Below are 20,103 nucleotides of genomic sequence, written 5' to 3'. Positions count from 1 at the left end.
GACAGTCAAGCAGAAGTACACAGCCGCCGCAGTAGCCCCCTGACAAACACACAACTCAGGCTCAACTCTGTCCCTGCTTTCATCCTGTTCATTTTTGTGGCCACTGGGAACAAGTCTCTGTTTTGGATTGCTTGCTTTGTTTGTCTATGCAAACATATTTTAATTTTGCATCAGCATGTCAATGTATGTGTATTGGAAGTGGTGGTGATTGCAAAGTATTGTTTTCCCTTTTTGTGTATTTTTGCTTTCATGCGATTGCTTCTCTTTGTTTTGACCTGCTTTGTTTTGGCTACTGTACATGCAATGAATGCACTTGAGAGAAACACGGTGTATCCACTGCAAGTGTTTTTGTGTCGTGGTCTTGTTTACGAGCTGTAAGAGAGGAGGGGGGTGTCAGGGAGGGGGAGCACAGCGGTTGCTGGGGGAAGAGGAGGTTGTGTCTAATGAGGTCACACCCTGGCAACCCGGTGACTCCTCCCACTCAACTCCCCCCACCCCCATCTTTCCAGTTGGCCCCCTCTGAGTGTGCCCACCCACTCAACACCCCCCTCCACCCCCTTCACCCTCTGACAGAAAGAGCTCTCCGTGGTGCTGAAAGCAGAAAAACACGTTCGGGCTCCAGTTACAGTGCAGCCGCGAAGGGAAGGCAGAGCAGACACACGAGACAAAAACATAAAATGACTTATTGGAGAGAGAGAGACTGGGGTATGAGTGTGAATGAGGATGAGTTGAGAAGCATGCAGCAAGAGAAATAGCAGTCCAGGAATAGGAAGCAGAGAGAGGGTGAGAGGATGACGCTGTAGTGGAAGGCGGCTACAGCAGGCAGTGGGCGTGTTCTTCTTGTTGTGATCTATAGTTGGGAAGCCCGGTGTCATCTGCTTAAGCACAGACTGACTATACCGACCTGTGTGGCTGAGCAGGCAGAGGGAGCCGGCAGGGAATGCCACACCAGGAAACACACTCTGCTCTACCTTGGTCTCAACCTTCAGGGCACTGTGAATGTGGATTCCTTTCACCTGTGCGACACTCTGAGACATTTTGTGCATTCGGACATATTAAAGCAGAAGGAAAGACATTCTGGGAAAGAAGCTTTAGAAAGACTGCAAGTGTTTGGTCTGCACCTGCAAGGGTAGTTTGATGTAAGAGCGTGTGAGTGTGTTAGTGTGCATTTGTGTCATGCTTGCGGTTGCGGGTGCGGTCTGTTGCTACGCTGCGTCTTCCTTCTGTCTCTAGAATGTGCAGATGTGTGGAGCAGTGAAGCTGGCACCTTGTTTGGAGTTTGACAACATCTGGACTGGAGGGGTCACATCTCCCTTTTCTGCCCAGGGGAGGGAGCATTGGGCTGGGCACCCAATGGCCCAGCTCCCCTCTAGCACCAGCCTCATCCTGGGTCACAGGGACTCCTTCTAGAAAGCCAGTCAGTTGGACCGTACAATGGATGGATGTCTATGTGGATTTAAGTGGAATAGTGCACTGGTGCTCCAGCATAGGTCAGAGTTCCCTAGCGTGCACTGGACTCATCAGGAGAAGACAGAAGACACGTTGGTCCACAAACCAGCAGGGACACAGCCCCATTGTAAGTATGCTTATGCACAACATTGACCCACAAACCCACAAAAAAAATGCCAGCAAAAGCCAATGATATACACATCATAATGTATGCAAAAGTTTTTTTTTTCTCTACTCGGGTCCATATAAAAATCACAAAAGCAGAGCTGCCAAGTGTTGCACCTGTGTGTGCCTGGGTTTACAGGTTAAGCTTTACTTGGTCCGTTGCACTGCACTGATTGTGTGTGCATGCACGAGTGCCCACGCGTGTTGTCATTATTGGCCTTCCAATCTTTTTGACATTGTGTCTCTAGAATATCCATGCTGCCCTTCGTGTGGGACATGGTTGCCTGGAAACAGAAATAGTGTGTCACTTTCATTTACTTTTAAAGCAAAGTCCACCTCTGTGTCCCAACTGTTGCAGCCCATGTCAACTGGAGCAAAGAGAGGCAGAGGAGATGAGACAGATAAAAAGAGAAAATGCATCAAGTGAAGGGAAAGAGCAATAAGAAGGAAGATTTGTCGGGGGAAAAAATGGATTACCGAATTGGCAGGTTTTATAGAGATGAATAAATAATAAAAGCAGTTTACATCGATGAGTTACGGAAGGACAATCCAATGTGAAAGGCTTGGTTAGTAAAAACAGTGTGATAAACAAGCTGATGCCAGTGCAGAGTGCTGCTGCAGGCTTACGGGGATTAGGCAGGCAAGCTTAATTCCGCTCAAACACTGTTTGAACTGTGCCTTCCCTTTGCTGCCACCCTAACACATCTAACCGGTGCACCGCGATTCTCTTCAGAAACCAAGATTTATTTTCTTTGTACAGCTTCAGATCTCTGACTGTGGCTGTGCATCGGTGATAAGACCTGATAATCAGGGGGGAAAAAAATCTTGACACCACTTGACACCAGGATTCTGTGCCCTAGTTTGAGCTCTTCACTGAGACGGTGATTCTGTCTGTCGACTCTTATCAGTCCCTTCCTCATGCTTGTAGAAACCTATGCTAAGGTGTGTTGAGGATGCGTTGTAGGGAGTGGAACTGGCAGATAAACCCATTGACCTAGGCCCCATGCTGGACTTATTGATAGACAGACATGAGGTAGAGGGATGCTGAGGATGGCCAGACAATGGCCGCTCTCTCTTGCCCTGCAATCTCCATCTGGCTGCCCTCCAAGCCCTCCCCTCGCTGCCCTTGCCTGCCTACACACACATGCACACACAAACATACATACAGTTATCACAAGCCCCCTCCCCCTCCCTATGCACACTCACACTCAGTGCTTCTCTCACACGTAAACAAGCATGAGTCTTAGGCTGATCTGAAAACATTGACCTACATAAAAGCATTCACTGTCTTCTTCTCTCCCATCACTGCCCTATCCAAAGTCACACCCGGCCGTTGCACATGGTATATACTATGTTGCATGCAGTTGCACAGGTTTTCAAGTGCATGCTATACACGTATGCAGACTGAATAACATCAGTAACTGCTCTGTGCTAGGTTTGCATCTTAAGTAGCTGCAAAGACTGCTATTTTAAACTGATTCCCATTTAGAAGGAGTGAATCACAGAATGATTGCACTAATGTGGATGTTTCATTGAAGAGGCTTTTCCTCACAGCAGCATCCATGCTCTTTCTTATGACAGTGATGTTGTCTGTAAGAGTCTTTTTACAGAACCAAGGGCAGCAAGGAACACTAAAACTCACGAGGAGATTATTTTTAGATCTAAGACATAAGATGATGATGATGATGTCTGCATATGCAAAACCATGCATCGCAGTCTAGTAAGATTGGTTCATTTCATCTGTGCGGTTTGTCCCAGGAGTGCTATATTTTCACATCTGAGCCCAACACGTATTACAACTGCAGAAGATGAAAGCCCCTTTTTCTAGTTTTATTCAGACACTAATCCAGTAATTTCAGCCAGAAAATGTACAAACACAACTGAGAAAATGAGCAGCCACTACGGCTCCAAAAAAAGGAAACTGAAGCACTGACACTGAAGGTTATGAGTAACTGTAGCTAAGTAGTGAGTGCCTTGACTCTTTGCATATTTACATGTGCACGTGAGCTTTCGTGTATGTGTTTGTGCACAGTGAACGATGGAGAAAGATGTTGCGACCCTCCAGGGAAAATGGTTACTCTTGCAGACGCAGGCATGATGCAAGTCTCACCACCAACATGCACCTTCCATAGGCCCACGAACTCCACAGCAACAGTTAGAAACATTAATAACAAGAGGAACAACACACAAACTCAATGTGTAACATTACTGTAGCGCTAATGCAATCTTGCTCCATCGGTTTTCCTCTCACCAAGGCTGACCTTGAAAAATGAAGGTTGAAAGAATAATTACTGACACATATTCATGCTTGCTTTGCATTCAGAACATACCCATATATGATGCTGTGGTGGTCCACATCATTAGTAGTCTTTTGTGACTCATTGGGGAAATAATTATGACTAACATCTCCTATATTTTCTCATCAGAATGCTGTGGAAACGCTTGAAGAATGATGAGCTCCAAAGAGGAGGAAACTCTCCGTTTTTTCCAGTATGTTGAGGAGAATGGGCTGAGAGCCTACAACGGCCTGGTAGCTCAGAACTTTGACCACGCCAGGAATGAGAGAAATAGGGCATTCCTGCAGGAAAAAAACGAGAAGAAGAGAAAACAGGAGGAAGCCATAAGGAGGTAAGGAGAAAAGCAAAGAAAACAGACTCCTTGACAAAGATTGTGAAGAGAAATATTCTATATAAAACATATTAATCTGGTTTGGATAGGCAGAATACTGGTAGATTTATGAAGTACATTCACAAGTCTCACTACAGAACATGAATGGGATTCTGCTCTGTAAATGCAAGGATGTCACTGGGTTCATTTCAGGGAGAAGTTGTAAGGAACTAGGACAAGTGGCCAGAGGGTCCCTGTGGCAATGGCTGGTTGCCATATTTTGGAGTTTTTCCAGTGTGTACTGGTGCACCCCACGATCTTTAGAGGATAATTAATTTTTCACTTTTAGACTTATTTGGGACTTGTCCTTGCATGGAGGTCATCGCTGCTCCATTTTTGAGATGGAGAGCTTTTAAAATTAAAAAGGAGGGGGATTGGCTGTGACAGAAAAGTGTGTTAGGATGTGAGGGTGGAAATTAGACATCTTGTTATGCTGTACTCAAGTACACGTTGGAAGAAAACTTTACAGCTGTGTAGAAAGTTGCATCATTGTCAGGAAAAGTTTAAGAAAATGTTTTTTTTTTCCAATCGAGATCATCAGAGATTAGTCACATGCGCCGCTGCATTCTGTTTTGTATGTTGTGATGAGCGAGCAGTTACAGGAGTTACAGCCACTGCGCGCAGCAACACCACTGTGTGGCATCCCGAAACTTGAGCGAATAAGAGGCATGCACTCACAACGTGACTAGCACGTGGATACGGCGTGCTTGTGTTGTGGGGTAGAATAGTGAGCACTGAGTCACCCAGTCATTGTGGATGATAACAGGACAATGCAAAAGGGTTTGAAATGTGTTGGATGCAACGTTATGGACTTTGTTCCCCCAAAAAATGGAGAGCAGAAACACTATCGGCTAATTTTTGGATTTATTTATTTATTTTATGTTTTTCAGAAGCTAAACATTAATTTGAACTTTGCTTCAAGAGCAATGTACATAACTGATAAATCTGCTTTAGTGGTTGTTTCTGTGACGTGACCGATGACATATCTGAAAAAATGTATAATCTTTACATGTCAAGAGATATGAAACATGGTTTTGATTTAACATTGTAGTTCTCATAAGTAGCATTAGTATGCTGAGGTATTTATATAAATAATATCAATCAAGTGGATGCATATTATTTAAAAGAACAGCAAATCAGCTTTTAAAGAAATACTAGTCATTCACTTTGATGGTCAAACAAGTGATCTAATGATGCAGCAGGCTAAACAAACATCAGTTTGTTGAAAGGCTTAGGGAAATGTGGTCCAGTGCTATCGTGTGTTCATTTGTCAGTCTGCCTGACATGGTACAAGGTATTTTAGCAGCTGTTGGGAGTTTTAGCTGTGCATCAGATGATTACATTGATGTGGTTTCGGGGGCTGAGCATTTATACGTGACCAGATGTGCTTCTTCTTAACTGATTTATTCAGGAACACTTTGAACCCTGTCACGTTTCTGTCAAAGGGTCACGCGATTTAAAAGGAGCTGCCTCTTTGCTGCCACTGTGATTGTCTGTTTTTGTACTGTATACCACTTGCATGAACAAAGCCGACTTAGAGTTTAAATTTATACCTCAGACATCAGAAAGAAATCTAAGTTACAAAAACACTCAGAAATCCATCCTGGACTCTTTTATAACTTGCCGGCAATATTTCTCTGGTTCTTCTGATATTAGCATTCTGATGCAGTCTTATACAGCAACTTGATGAATGGGACAGGGCGACGCCTGAGGAAAGTGGCATCAACTGTCCTGCTATCCTTCCACTGGCTTTCAGCTGTTGCCAAAGCTAAAATATTAATACACAGTCACTTGAGGAAGAGTCTTAAAAAATAACTGGATTTTTCATGAGGCCTATAAGTAGGTCAATGAGACGACCCATTTTTACAGTAACTGACTGACAGTGAGACAGACAGTGAGGATTCATGTGTGCATGCTTGCATTTGCATGTGCGTCAAGAAGCACATGCCTACTTGTGTATATTTGCATGCATGGACATGAACAACAGGAAAATAGAATATATTAGTGTGTGAGAAAGGTTAGGAAAGAACAAATGGCTCGTGTGACTGTGTGAGGGAGGAAGAGCTTGTTATAGCAATTGTATTTAAGAGTGGGGGGAGAAGGAAAAAAAACCTGTTAGAGAGAGAGAGATTAAGTGTGAGCTCAGTTGCAGGAGATGTGTTCTGCCTGGTGACAGCTGGAACAGCCATAGGCCAATCAGATTGGTGCGTTAGGTTTGAGTGAGGCGGGCCTTCCTGCCTACTGCTATCTCACTCTGGGTTTCTCTTATTGTATTTCATTTGAAGAAGTTATACACACACACACACACACACACACACACACACACACACACACACGCACACACACACACACGCACACGCGCACCCCACACACACACACACACACACACACACACACACACACACACTCGCACAGATGCCCAAAATTTACTTAAACATGCAAGTGTATTCATGAACACTCGCACACACCACACACACAAAAAACCACACACTCACTTACATTTATGTATATTTACATATGCATGCAAATTCCAAACGGCTGCGTTAAGTCTTTCTTGGCCTTTTGTGCAGACATGCACGCATTCAAAGACATCTTTTTCCATCTCTTTTTTTCTCCAGATTTACTTCAGTGTTTTCCTTGTTTCTGTGATTTTTTTTTCTCTTTTTCTTTCTCGTCACATGGTGTCACAGTTAGAGACCCAGAGCTGCCCGACGACAAGTCAACTCCAACTGGTCCAAGTGCACCTGTGGTCTGTCCTCTAGCCAATCACTGGGCAAATATCCTATAAATAACCCAGTCACCACTACTCCAGTCACACCCACCCACCCATACTCACAACCCATGTGTATGGGTGTGCATGCACACAGTCACAGCAGATGCACACCCAAAACATATGAGAAGGATGTGCTGCTGACACCTGTGGCTGAGTGTTGTAGATCATTCTTTCTTTTTTCAAAGACGTTTCACCCCAAACATGGATGATTAATATTGTTATTAGTGTTATATCGCAACTAAGCATGTGATTTGATGTTTACGTTTATCCTAACTTTATTCAAATTACATTAGCAATGTGGCTCTACAGGTAGCTGCAGGTACCTTTCTCTTGTAGAACCTCTGTCATCTGTAAACAAGACGTAATGTGGTCATGATGTGCACGTGCACTTCATTATTGTTGTGTGGCGGCAGCTGGTTTTGTGTCTGGTCTCTATGGGTACCCTGTTGCTAGGCAAAGTTAAGCCCCTGACCAATGAACCCACCCCACCAAGCACCTTCTGTTCAGCAGCTGGCCGGGAGGGAGTCAGAGTCAGCAAAGTCCCACACTGAGGGGTCACACACACACAGACACATACATATATACACACACACGCAAATGTGCACACACTCACGCGAGATAGAGATTTGTGAAACCACACATGCAAATTCTTCCATTTGTTTAAACATTCAAATCTCTGACATTAGCTTAATTGTGTCTCTGATATGAGAATAAATAAATAAATAAACTGCAGAGATCAAGCGTGCATACATTGCAAATTTATCATGTCTTTTGTACAAACTATTTCCCTAAGCACTGTCAGATCTTGAGCTCATTTACTCTGCAACACACACACACACACACACACACACCACACACACACACACACACACACACACACACACACTTGACACACACACACTTGACACACACACACATACAGACCTCCTTTCCCCCATTACCACACACTACACTCAGACATCATTAACGCTCCATTCAGGCCAATCATCCATTTATAGGGATTGATTGTGTACAGGCTGGGGGACTTCCATGGTGTCATTCAGTGTGTGGTTGTGTGAGCAGCGTCGGCCATATCCAGGGTTAAACTCAAATCGATGCCCTGCCCTGAAAGAGACCCTGTTTTCAATTGAACTAACACGTCTGTTATTGGTAACTTAGCGCTCTAATCATTTGAGCCCCTTGCACAGAAGGAAATGTACATGAACACACACGTATTCTTCACATAAATGGAGAGTGGCATGATGACTTTGTGTTTCAGGGTATGTGCTATTTTTGCTGCCTCCTGGAAAAACTTCATGCTTCTGAAAAGAAAAGTAATATATATCAGTACATTTTAAAATGTCTTGTTCTTCTTGCATCAAATATCCTGCTTTTATCTTCCTCTGTACCTTCTCTCCCTCTCCTCTCTTCTGTTTTAGGACGGGCGAAGACATAGCAACTGAAGGCAAACACTTACGTATGGGCTCTATTACTATGCCGGACCCCCAGGAACACATGCCCATGCCCCACCCGCATGCCCTTGCCTGTGGGCAGGGCTTCTCCATACGCTCCCAGTCCCTCCACTCCGTCGGTGGTGGGAACAGTGGTGGTGGAGGAGAGGAGGAAGTGGGAAGCCCGACCTCAAGGAAGCAGCCCCCACCCAAGCCCAGGAGGGACCCGGCCACCAAGCTTAGCATGTCGTCTGAGGCGGTGGACCACAGTCCAATGTCCACCTGCCGTGGGGAGAGATGTGACGGTGAGTGGTGGTGGCACTTCACACCAAACTGCTACGCTATATATAGCTGCTCTCTGCAGTGCCCTCCTCAACACTGTTTCTCCTGCAATGACATGACATCTAGCTATTCACTGCATACTTCAATTAAGTACCATAGTGGCTTATTGATTTAAAAATAATGATGAGCTATAAGTACAGTGGGGTTATTCCATGGTTATATCATTATGATTGCACTAACGCGCCAGTTTCTACTGCCAAGAGCAATATTCCGATATGATATAGTGACTACTTCTGTGTATTAAGTTGAAGCTCCATGGATCAGAGGACTGTGCTGGCTATGGAACACAGTTAGTTGTCAAAGCTGTTCTCATTGCACATAAAGAAAGTAGAAGACCGTTTCTATAATCTTGTTTAAAACCGACTTATATATTTCTACAAGGCAAATTACCGATAAAGGCCAAACAATATCTGTCCCAATTTAAACTGGCATGGCCAACATTTAGAGATGCATTGATCAAGATCCAGAAGATGCACCCTGCAGCAATGTCGGTCAGGTTTCTGAAGCAAAACAACACAATATGCTCGCTTGGCCATGGATGAAAAACTGGGCATAATAATAGTAAATCAACTCAGTGTATGAAAAGCTTTGATGGATCGTAGAAGAATTAACTGAGCTAAAGGAATGTTTCCCTTAACAAGCCACAGATACAACAACTGCTGGAGCAAATGCAAAACGTGCACTTCCTTCTGAGAAAAAAAAACATCACAGCACATGTTGTGCTGACCATAAAGTAACAAGCACTGCCAAATTAAACAGATATTATAATAAAAGTCTATGTGGCAGGTGGCTGTGAGAGCAGAGAGATTTAGAGGTTGCAGGAAGCTTTGACTCCATTTCAGTTTGGATGCTTCGCTGCCAACGTGATGTTGAGGGAGTCGCCCAGCCTGGCTCAGATTGGTGGGGATCTCTCTGTGTGCACACAGATCTTCCTGGGCACCACGGCAACCATCCCACAGAAACAAGACCCCCTGCAGCCCAGCCAATGACAGCATCACTGCACAGCTCGGGCCAATGGGGCTCCAGAGGTGCTGAAGTCTGAGGCTTCGGAGCCAATCAGAGCGAGAGTGTGGGGGTGTCCCTGGCTGAGGGGAGGGTTGCGTGCTCTGTAGCTGGCGCTGTAGCGGGAAGGGGAGGAGCTTGTCAAAGTAGAATTCATTCAGGAGGAGCGATTGACCTAGATTCGTTTTCCCCAGGAGGAGAGGGAGGGAGAGGGGGTTGCGGGTAAACACATCCGCTACAGGGGGAGGGGGAGAAGAGGGAGCAATAGAGAGAGGAGAGGAGAAGGGACAGGGAGTAAGAGATGTTTGGAGGGGTGGATTCATCATCAGGGCTGAAACTGTTCTCAGGATCCACCATGCAAACCTGTTAGTGTAGTAATGTATTTGGCAATTATGGAAAAGAGGCATAGGTGCACTATTGTGTGCACATTACTGAATGCGCATACACACATGCATGCACATATGCACACAAAGAAAGGAAGAGAGAGTACACAAGAATGTGAGTATCATATCAGTCCAATTAAACACATACCGGGAACACATCTGGGTTGAACCACATCTTCTATTAACACCCTATTAATTAGTGGTAATGAAAAGAAAATGTGGAAACAAGAGGCCCGTTTCATAGTCTGTTCAAATTAGCATCACTGACATCAGCATCAGCCTGGGTAAATGCATGGCATGCAAAATACTAGCGCAAAACAACATGACATGTTCTTGACTTTGAATTCATTGTTTTTTCCTTTAGATATTTGCTCCACTTATAGAAAGACTCAAATCTATCTGTCCATCCCCGTCCATCTAATTTTCAGCAACATAGTCTTCAAAGCCACACACTCAGACGTGACAGAAAACGTGGAAGGCAAACACCTACACAGTTAGATTCCCGTTTTCTGGAACAACTTCATAGGTTGTGAGACTGTGATATAAAATGTGTACGTGCTTGTCCTAATTTCCCTCGCTGAATGTGTAGGCATGTGCAGTGTGTGTGTGTGTGTGTGTGTGTGTGTGTGTGTGCGCATCCGCGCATGCGTGGATGTAAGGATGGCGGTGAGTCATAAAGTTAGGGGAAGTGTGCGTGTGTCTGGGCCATCTGGCATCTGAATTATTAAAGGTGTAAAATCTGCAGTTTGAAGATTTCAGACATGGTCTGGCTCTTAACTACACTTATCTCCCCCTGCCTATCAGCCTATCAGAGAAAGGGACACTCTTATCCAAACATCCCAATGTCTGACCTAGAATTACACTATGAGCAACTCAGTAGTATAGAGCACCGTCTACTGTGTATAAACTAGCATTAGGACTGTGCTATACAGTAGTATCTAGTGAACACTGTACCGAAACCTCACTGCACCACATCTAAAGAGATTCACACTGCAATGCTACGTCACCACTATCAGAAAGAAGCTCCACAGTGTGTGTGACCCAGATTCTATACTCACATACTGCTCCACTGCCGTATATGTGACCTAGAAACATGCATATGCCTCAACTATTCCCACATATCTGACTCAAGATATTGCTCTCAGCTATACACGTTGACCTGTATCTGACCCACAGAACAGCAATAGGCTTTATATTAATGCTAGTGATTCACTTAATGATAAATTATAAATGATTCTTAAAATACACTTTTTGTTAAATCCTGTATTGCTTTGTGACAGCACAAATGTCTCATGCCAGAACACAGTGTCAGTCAGAATGACAAACTATTCAACAGGTGAATAAGCCAGAAAACTGACAATATGCTGTATGCTTGTGAAAGTGATTTTCTCCAGCGGATTTGTGTTGAGACTGTCTTTCTCTCTATCCTTCAGCAGCTCAAGGATGCAGTGAGGACTGTAGGAGGGTGCCGCCACCCAAACCCAAGAGGAACCCCAACACACAATTGAGCGTTTCCTTTGATGAGTCCTACATCAAGAGTCACGCAGGCAGCGGGGTTTGCCCGTCCAAACCCCTCCACCATGTCACCTCCCCCTCTGAACGCAACCCCTCGCCTCCACAGAGTGACGAGAGCCCTACAGATGACTGTGAGGATGAACCCGTCTACATAGAGATGGGCGGGATTGATGTCGGAGCACGAGAACCCCTGAAGAGTGAGGATGAGGAGCCAGGAGAGTCTGTGTATGAGGAAATGAAGTACCCAGCTCTGGATGATATGGAGTACCGTACTGACCCGGTGGGATGCCGCTCTGCATGCCCCACCCCGGCACCCTATGACCCTGAACCTCTCAGTCGCTGCTCCACGCCTCGAAACATTCCCCTCTGTGACATTCCTGCACCCTTTCCCAATTTACTCACCCATCGGCCTCCGCTGTTGGTGTTCCCACCAGCACCCGCCCAGTGTTCACCCAACTCAGACGAGTCTCCCCTCACCCCTCTTGATGTAACCAAATTGCCCATGCTGGAGAACCAGTCCTACAGCAAATCCCCGACATCCTCCACCGAGCCACCCTCCTCTGCACACATCCGCAGGGAGCTCACTGCGACCCCAACCCTCACCGTCTCTGGGCGCTCCTCTGCGCCCCCTCTACCCTGTACCCTCTACAAATCCTCCTCCTCGTCCTCCTATCAGCGCAGCCACTCTGCTTGCCCATCGCCTGTCAGCATGGGTCGCTGTCTCACCCCTCTGAGCCTCATGCGCACTCCTCCCTTCGACGCTACAATGCCATTCCCGGGGGGTCTGCCGCGTAGCGCCTCTGCCACCCCTCACGGCAAAGGCTCGCCACCTCAAGACGGTGTGGGTCGACTCCATGGCTCTATGCAGAATGTGTCAACAGGTCGTTCACGGACACCCACCAGCCCTCTGGACGAACTAACCAACCTATTCACCACAGGAAGGAACATGCTGAAGAAAAACACCAGTGGCAGGAAGTCTAAAGAGCCTGGAGAGAGTGAGTCATTTCACACATCTGTCTTATTATTTTGGTTTGTAGTAAAGCAAAGAGACACAGACGTGTGTCCTCATATTTACTTATTCATGTCTTAGATTCCAGAGTGTAGACAGCTTACAACTGCGTCTCTTTGTAAATATTTTACTCTCTATATCTGCAAGTCATTAGAGAGACATAGTTAAGAGAGTTACCAGGAAAGCAACCCAACCAGCTCTAGAGAGGAGCTGCAAAGCAAATTGGAATAACATCCTAAAGTGTGTATAGATGACGTAGAAGGCGTCAGAGTCTAAATTCTTTGACAATTAAGTAGTCTTCAGTTTCCTAATTAGTGATTGAGTAATGTATCCCTATTATGGGTTAACAAGTTTAACTCTACTAAATTAAGAGCCTCTGCAGAGAACGCATCACTTTTACATTACCATGTTTACGCTGCTCTCTACAACCTTCCATCTATTTAATCTAGGCCCCGTGAGCCAAGTCTGATAGAGATCGTATGATTTAATCTGAGGGGATTAGAGACTAAAACGGACAGCAGGTCCCTCAAACCTACTCATGGCATTAGTCCATCAGGCAGCATTACTTTTAAATATGTAAACATCATGTTTAAATACAGATAGCCATGCCACACCCGGGAGACTGCCAAAATCAATGCAGCTGTGAAGGAAAACATTGTGTGCTCACGATAATACAAGGCGCACAAATCGCTTAAAAGTTTACAGAAAAAGATGTCAAAACAGTTTATCACTCATGATCACAGTCTCTCTCATATGGTGGTGTTTGGTGCCAGCAGCATTATCAGTCAGTCACAAATTAACATTCTCGTTCTCACGCATTATGCAGCCACTGTTTTTGTGTTAAAATAGCCAAGTTAAGGTTGAATATTTTGAAATCCAATGTGCTTAATGTAAATGGATAAAAAATGATGACTGGAGGCATTTAACCAAACTTAAATAAGCAAGAGAGTGATTCATAAATGCACGAAGGATAGTATAGTTAATGTAGAGACATGTCATGCATTATTATTTGGGTCACCTATAAATTAATGTAGAGCATCCAATGATGTAGAGTGAGGTTGAAATTTAACCCCATTGTTGAAATATAACTCCAAGGCCACGTCCCTCTTCAGAGGTGAGCTGTACAATCTGAAATGATTTTAAAAATTGAGAAAAAAATTATATGGACATTTATCCAAATGCATTTTTTACATAAATCATTAAAGAACTACAAAGAGTCCACACATCCATCCCTACTCTACGCTCTTAGCAACTACAACATAGCAACAGTGGAAGGAGGAGAAATCCCTGTTTCTTATTTGCAGATTCCCTCCCCATGGGTAATCCAGCCAATCACAGCTCAGGGCATGCCGGTCTTCAACAGAGCAAAGAGCTATAGCTCTGAACTCAAATCTTCACCTGATCAGAGGATTTCAGATTCTCTTTTCTGTCCAATCAGCACATACTCCACTCATAATTAAGCCAATCAGGGAGCTGGGGCAGCTGTGCAGATGGGGGGTAGTGGAAGCTGAGACAATTTCTGATTTCTTGCTATTTTGACTTCACTGATAAGTATGTCTTTCAGTTGGTGTATACACATGTCAGTTGGTGCACATTTGCCATTTAGTGCTGTTATTTAAATGCATTGTCTTAATTATATCTGTTGAATTAGTAACTTACATTAAGCGATTTTCAGATACTCAAGTGTTGCATCACGTGCCCAGGAATTCCCAGTGATATCTCATTAATGAGCCCCTTGACAGTATTTTGTTTTCTACTCCCATATGGTTCATCAACAGTTCTCGATACCTCAAGGGTGGGCTGTGCTGACAGGTCTTATTAAATTATTTATTTTTTAACACCTGTGTTACACGGGGCTGAAGCACTGACAGGTTGTGCGTGTTGCTCTGTGACTGGCTACAAGCCCACACGGTGTAATGAGCACACAAACCTAACACAATGAATGGAGGTTCTTTCCTTTTTTTTCACTCCCGTTCTGAGGCGATAGAGACAGCAACAGCTAGCCTGACCCACTTACCAGGCGGTTAATCGCCATACTCATACACACACACACATGCGTCCACACACACTAAAAAGCTACGTATGACACATGTGGGCATGACAGGGAATACTTGTGTATGGTACTATATGTTAAAGCCCATATAGAAACCATATAGAGCCTGGCACACCCTACGTGGAAACCAATCATGCACATACATTTTTCACTTGTGCAGCTATGATCTATAACATCTTTATTGTTACTTGATCAAGTGACATACATATAGTTCCCTTCTAGCATTTGCTACACACGAGTTGGAATATTATATGTACTGTATACATGATTAAGAAAGAGCACAGCATAGTTGTGCAAATCTGAAAAAATGTAAACATAACAATCATGTAAGAAAAGAGGTTGATGGTTTAGAAATGATGTAGTAGTAATCATGATTACTTAATGAGTAGCTTTGAAGGTGAAAGAGAACTGAAGTGACAAATGTACAATATGAACTACATATTTTAATTGAATTCAGACAACTACAACACCTAATGATAATGTGTGTCATTGACGGTGTGTATCACTACACACTATCAATAGCGTGCAATGACATGAACTCTGATGAATTTTGATGCCTGTGATCCCACACATTGACTCATCTAACTCCAGTGGTTTACTGTAGCTGCATCAGTGAGTACTGAGTGACACCTAGAGGATATTTTATGGTAGTGAAGAAACATGTACCAGAAAAACAGATTTTTTTTTTTCTCAAACAGATTTTTTTTTTTTTCATGAATATGCCAAATATGACAATTTATATTCAAACTGTTTACTACCATATTGTGATGAAATGAAATTATTATTTTTTATTTTTTAATGCATCATCAGCTAGAGAAGATGTTTCATCAGTCAAGTATTTGTCCTCTGAATTTTTTTTGTTGTCTTCTTTCACAGCTGAGTCCAAAAGTAAGTCTCACAGTGAGTCAAAGCGTGAAGGCAAGGAACGCCACAGTCACAGCAAGGAGTCCAAGCGAGACTCCAAGGAGCGCCACAGCAAAGAGTCTTCTCACCGGAGAGACAAAGACAGAGACAAAGACAGAGACAAAGACAGAGACAAAGACAGAGACAAAGACAGAGGGAGCAGCAATGTGGAGCAACTTCCCCACAGACGCAACAGTAAAGACCGTACTTGTAGTGGTGTAGAAGCACCACCTGTTCGCAGGGATAGCAGGGACCAGGGCTACAGCAGTGTAGAGCCCATCCCTGTGAGACGGGACTCCAAAGACAGGGGCTGCAGCTCCTTAGAACCCATTTCTTTGATAAGAAGAGACTCCAAGGACAGAGGGATCAGCAATGGAGACTTGATGCCGAGGAGGGACAGCAAAGATAGGAGCGGGGGACATGGAATGGAGTCCCTGCTGAGACAGGACAGCAAAGACAGAGAGAGACTGCTGGATCAGCCACCTGAGCTGTTACCAAGACAAGACAGCAAGGAGAGGGTAAGAAACGGTGTAGACTCTAGACATGAAAGCAGAGAGAGACTGCTAGATCAACCACCTGAGCTCTTACCCCGACAAGATAGCAAAGAGAGAGCTAGGAACGGTGTGGACTCAAAGCATGAAAGTAGAGACAGGCCGCCTGAGCTTTTACCCCGACAGGAGAGCAAAGACAGAGCTAGAACTGGAGCAGAATATAGGCATGATAGCAAGGACCACCGTCCTGATTTGTTGCCCCGACAGGATAGCAAAGAGAGAGTGAGGAGTGACATGGAACATAGGCATGAAGGCAGAATTGACCAGCCACCTGAGATCCTGCCCCGACAAGAAACATCCAGAAGCAGCAACAGCAAGGACAGAGTTGGCTACAGCTCTGAATCCAAGCATGAGGGGAGAGAGCGGAGCTGCCACAATGGAGATCTCCCTCCTCCTCCTCTCCCCAGGCAGGACAGTAAAGATCTGAGCAAAACTGGCCTCGAGGTGAGACGGGACAGCAAAGACAGAAGTCTGAATGGCTCGGAGCAGCATCATTATGATGTGAAGAACACCAAGAGCCCCACTGCGATGGAGTATAGGTGTGATAACAAAGAGAGAGGATATCGATCAGATGGCACGCCCCGACGAGATAACCGAGCAACTTACAGCATGGACCAATCAAAAGCACAAGAGAGGAATGGCAGCACAATGTCAGGGCAGCATTCATCCACAACCACGCCTACTCACCACGGGAGATCATCTGGTAGCCCACCAATGACTGTGGGAACAGGAAATGGTGAGGGTTATCACCTCAAATAAAAAAATCTAACGTTGATCATTAAATTGTTGAATCTGTTACATCATAAAGCATCCAGCTGAAAAAAAAAAATGCATTGAACTATTTTTATTACATATGACGAACAGCATGATTTTTCTTTGTAGATCTGAAAGCAGCACCGAAGTATGGCCGCTCACCTTCTATGCCTGTTAACCCCTCACCAATGGGAACTCCACAAAGGAGAGCAGCAGAGACACATCAAAGTCAGGTATGCAGACTTGTTTGTTTCTCAATTTCACTTGAGACATTTCTGTGAATTTTTTCTTTCTTTCTATTTTGGTGCTCTTCTGACTGGTTTGAATGGCGTTAGACTCAATTAGAAAAATGTCATGTCATGTCCTTATGTTCACCAATCAGGTTTTAACAAAATTTAGTCAATCGAATCTAATAAAACCACACCTACACAGTCCTGATGAAGCAGATCAGAGGAGTTTTTCTGTTATCACCTTTACTCAATAATACCTCAAGATGCTTTTTCACATATATTTAATGCTGTAGAGAAACACAGTAATTAAGAGTTGAAGCCAAGTTTTTAACTGTGTACCTAACTTTGAAGTCAAGCTGTGTTCACCACACTCAAAGCATTGACTCTGTCTCACAGATGCCCCAGATGCCATGGATATGTGGGGACACCACGATGCTAGAACAGATCGAGAGGAAACGCACCCTCTGCATGGAAATTCGCTCCCGACAACATCCACACGTGCAGCGATCTCTGGAGAGGCCTCCTCCTCCGGACAGGAACGAGGACAGGCACCAGGAGCGGAGTCAGTGCAAGCAAGAAAGTGCATCTGTCCTCCCAAGCTGGGGGAAAAGCAGTGGGGCCAAAAAGATCCGTCCTCCCCCTTACCCCACACAGACAACCGTATTCTGGGACACAGCCATCTGACAGTGACAACACACGTACACCTCCCTGCCACACAACCCCAAATTACCACTCCCTCTCTCCTCTGGGTTGTGCTGATTGCTCCCTGCAACATCAGGGGGCGTCAGGACGGCCAATAAGAGCATCAGGGGGAGGATACTTGCTGATGTCAAAGGACAATGGTGGTTACCATAGCAATATTTCTGCTTGTTCAGGTTGTCATGTTTTCTTATCATCACTGGTGATATTTGATATTTTTCTATTTCCTGTGACTGGATTCTTGTAATATAATTAGTAGAATAGATATTTGATGAATAGATATTTTTTAAATGAGATGGGGATTAAAAAGCAGCTTAAATTATGTATAGTAGATGTAGATGCAATCTAATGTTTGTTTTTAAGTTATTTTTGTTTTGGTTATTTTACATTTGAAAGCATAATCTATCAATACTTGTACTGTAGTAGCATAATTTTCTTATGCCCAACTCTTTTTGTGCTCAAAGCACTAAAGTGAATGGGCTATTCAATTCTGTCTATATATACTTTACATTTTCACTGTTGTATTGTAAGTTGAGGAGTCAATGTCAACGTGCTTTAGATTCCAGCGCCCTCCATGCCTGGTCCAGTATGTTGTAGAATGTACAACAGTTGGTCCTAGAACAGAGACAGGAAACTTTGTGTGCTTCAGTTTGTATATTACAGTAAGAAGCTGTGTAGTCACTACGTCAAAGCCTTTTGAATCGGTTGAATCGTTCTATAGGTAAACCTGTTGGCTGGCATGTTGTAGATGACAGAGAAGGTGTGAAATGTTTCTGTTGTATTCTAAGATACGCTATGAGGGTGGGATGGGAAGGTAGTAAATTAGAACATGCATTATTAACAGTATAATTTCCAAAACCAGCCAAAGCCTGTAAAAGCGAGATATGGGTGTGGTTGCACTTGGGGACGTTTGGTTATTTGAAATGGGGTTGGTGGCAATAGCTGGGGAGTACCAGCGTCCTTACTTTGCCATGCACACTGCGAGCACCATGACACAGTGTAAATACTTGATGCCAACGACCAGCCCGTACAATCAACACCTGAGCTTTTAGAACATTTCTTAATTTTACTGCAGATTATAATAGCCATATGCACTTGCTTAAGAAATAACTTTCAAGATTATGCTTATATATATATATTTTTGAAAATGTTAGGAGTAGCGAGCTGTGCCATGTAAGTTTTAATTTGTTGGCTGGGAGGTAAAGCCTCAGGAGACTGGCTGTGTGTGACATACAGTCATCTATGATTGGTTGTCTCTGATAATATTCCCAATTCAATTGGCTGGCAACCAGTTCAGAGATCAAATCGTTCAAGGACCTATCACATGGCAACAGCTCTACCCAGTTAAAAGGACAGGGGTTGCACAAGGGCCTACAAATATTTGAGGCTCTGTTTAAGAAGAAAAAAAAAAAAACTGCACTACCGATCATCTTCCATCACATTTAATCAGGCTGGTTACATACGTCCTTCTCCCCCAGCTCTCTCCCTCTACCTCAGCCTCCTGCTTACATCATCTAAATTGGTTCTCTTTGCACATTAAAATGCAATGTCAACATTGCCAAAATAGTATGGGTTTGACAAATGAGCTAGCCCTCAGCGTGCAAGTGCAGTACCCCCTCTCTGGTGAGAATCAATGCTACAGAGGTCCCTCTGTGTTGTACCTTCATGTGTGTGTATGTGTGTGTGTGTGTGTGTGTGTGTGTGAGGGAGAGAGCTGTGCGTGTTTGTGCGCGTGTGTGTGTGTGCCAAGCTACACTGTATGCAAGTTGAATCTTTAAAAATGATTGTTTTGAGACATTCACTTTGCCCTATCCATGATGTTGGTGGGTGGATGTTGGAAATGTAATAATGATGATGTACAATCTTTTTGTGTGTATAAACGTGCACTGTGAAAAGGTAGAGAGAGCACCACACTGTCAGAGTCCTCTGTCCTATTGCACTGAGTGTTCTCTTGTTTTGCGTAATAAAAAAGAAAAGGAAAAAATGTTTGAGGAAAAAAGTACTGTATACTGATTGTCACTTGGGTTCTGTTGAGAGAAACAAATAAATATGAACTTGAAACCTGCTATGGAAAAACTGTATCCTGTTGAATTTATTCATTTTGTCCTACCTTGGGATTTTTGCATGTAAGTTGTAGTGTTTTCAACTGCAGTAGTCACTGAAGTCTGGGTGACTCTGA

The 20,103-nt window shown here is 44.1% G+C and overlaps 1 protein-coding gene across 2 annotated transcripts; it reads left to right on the top strand.

Annotated features, from left to right (window-relative positions):
* The first annotated feature begins 653 nt into the window (after positions 1-653).
* nyap2b (neuronal tyrosine-phosphorylated phosphoinositide-3-kinase adaptor 2b) lies at positions 654-20,005 on the top strand. 2 transcript variants are annotated; one of them, XM_056390643.1, is made up of 7 exons: positions 654-1,576; positions 4,041-4,242; positions 8,473-8,789; positions 11,645-12,721; positions 15,665-16,978; positions 17,125-17,228; positions 17,622-20,005. In XM_056390643.1, the coding sequence occupies exons 2-7, from the start codon at positions 4,064-4,066 to the stop codon at positions 17,907-17,909; spliced, it is 3,279 nt and encodes a 1,092-aa protein (XP_056246618.1). In that variant the 5' UTR covers positions 654-1,576; positions 4,041-4,063; the 3' UTR covers positions 17,910-20,005. The 2 variants fall into 2 exon arrangements, with proteins under 2 accessions (XP_056246618.1, XP_056246619.1); XM_056390644.1 differs by having other exon boundaries at positions 655-1,576; positions 11,648-12,721.
* The last annotated feature ends 98 nt before the right edge of the window (positions 20,006-20,103 follow it).

This window comes from Seriola aureovittata, chromosome 12 (genome assembly GCF_021018895.1).
Source record: "Seriola aureovittata isolate HTS-2021-v1 ecotype China chromosome 12, ASM2101889v1, whole genome shotgun sequence".
Lineage (NCBI taxonomy): Eukaryota > Metazoa > Chordata > Actinopteri > Carangiformes > Carangidae > Seriola > Seriola aureovittata.
The sequence above is the reverse complement of the archived record's forward strand: the minus strand, read 5'-3'. Positions and strand labels throughout refer to the sequence as shown.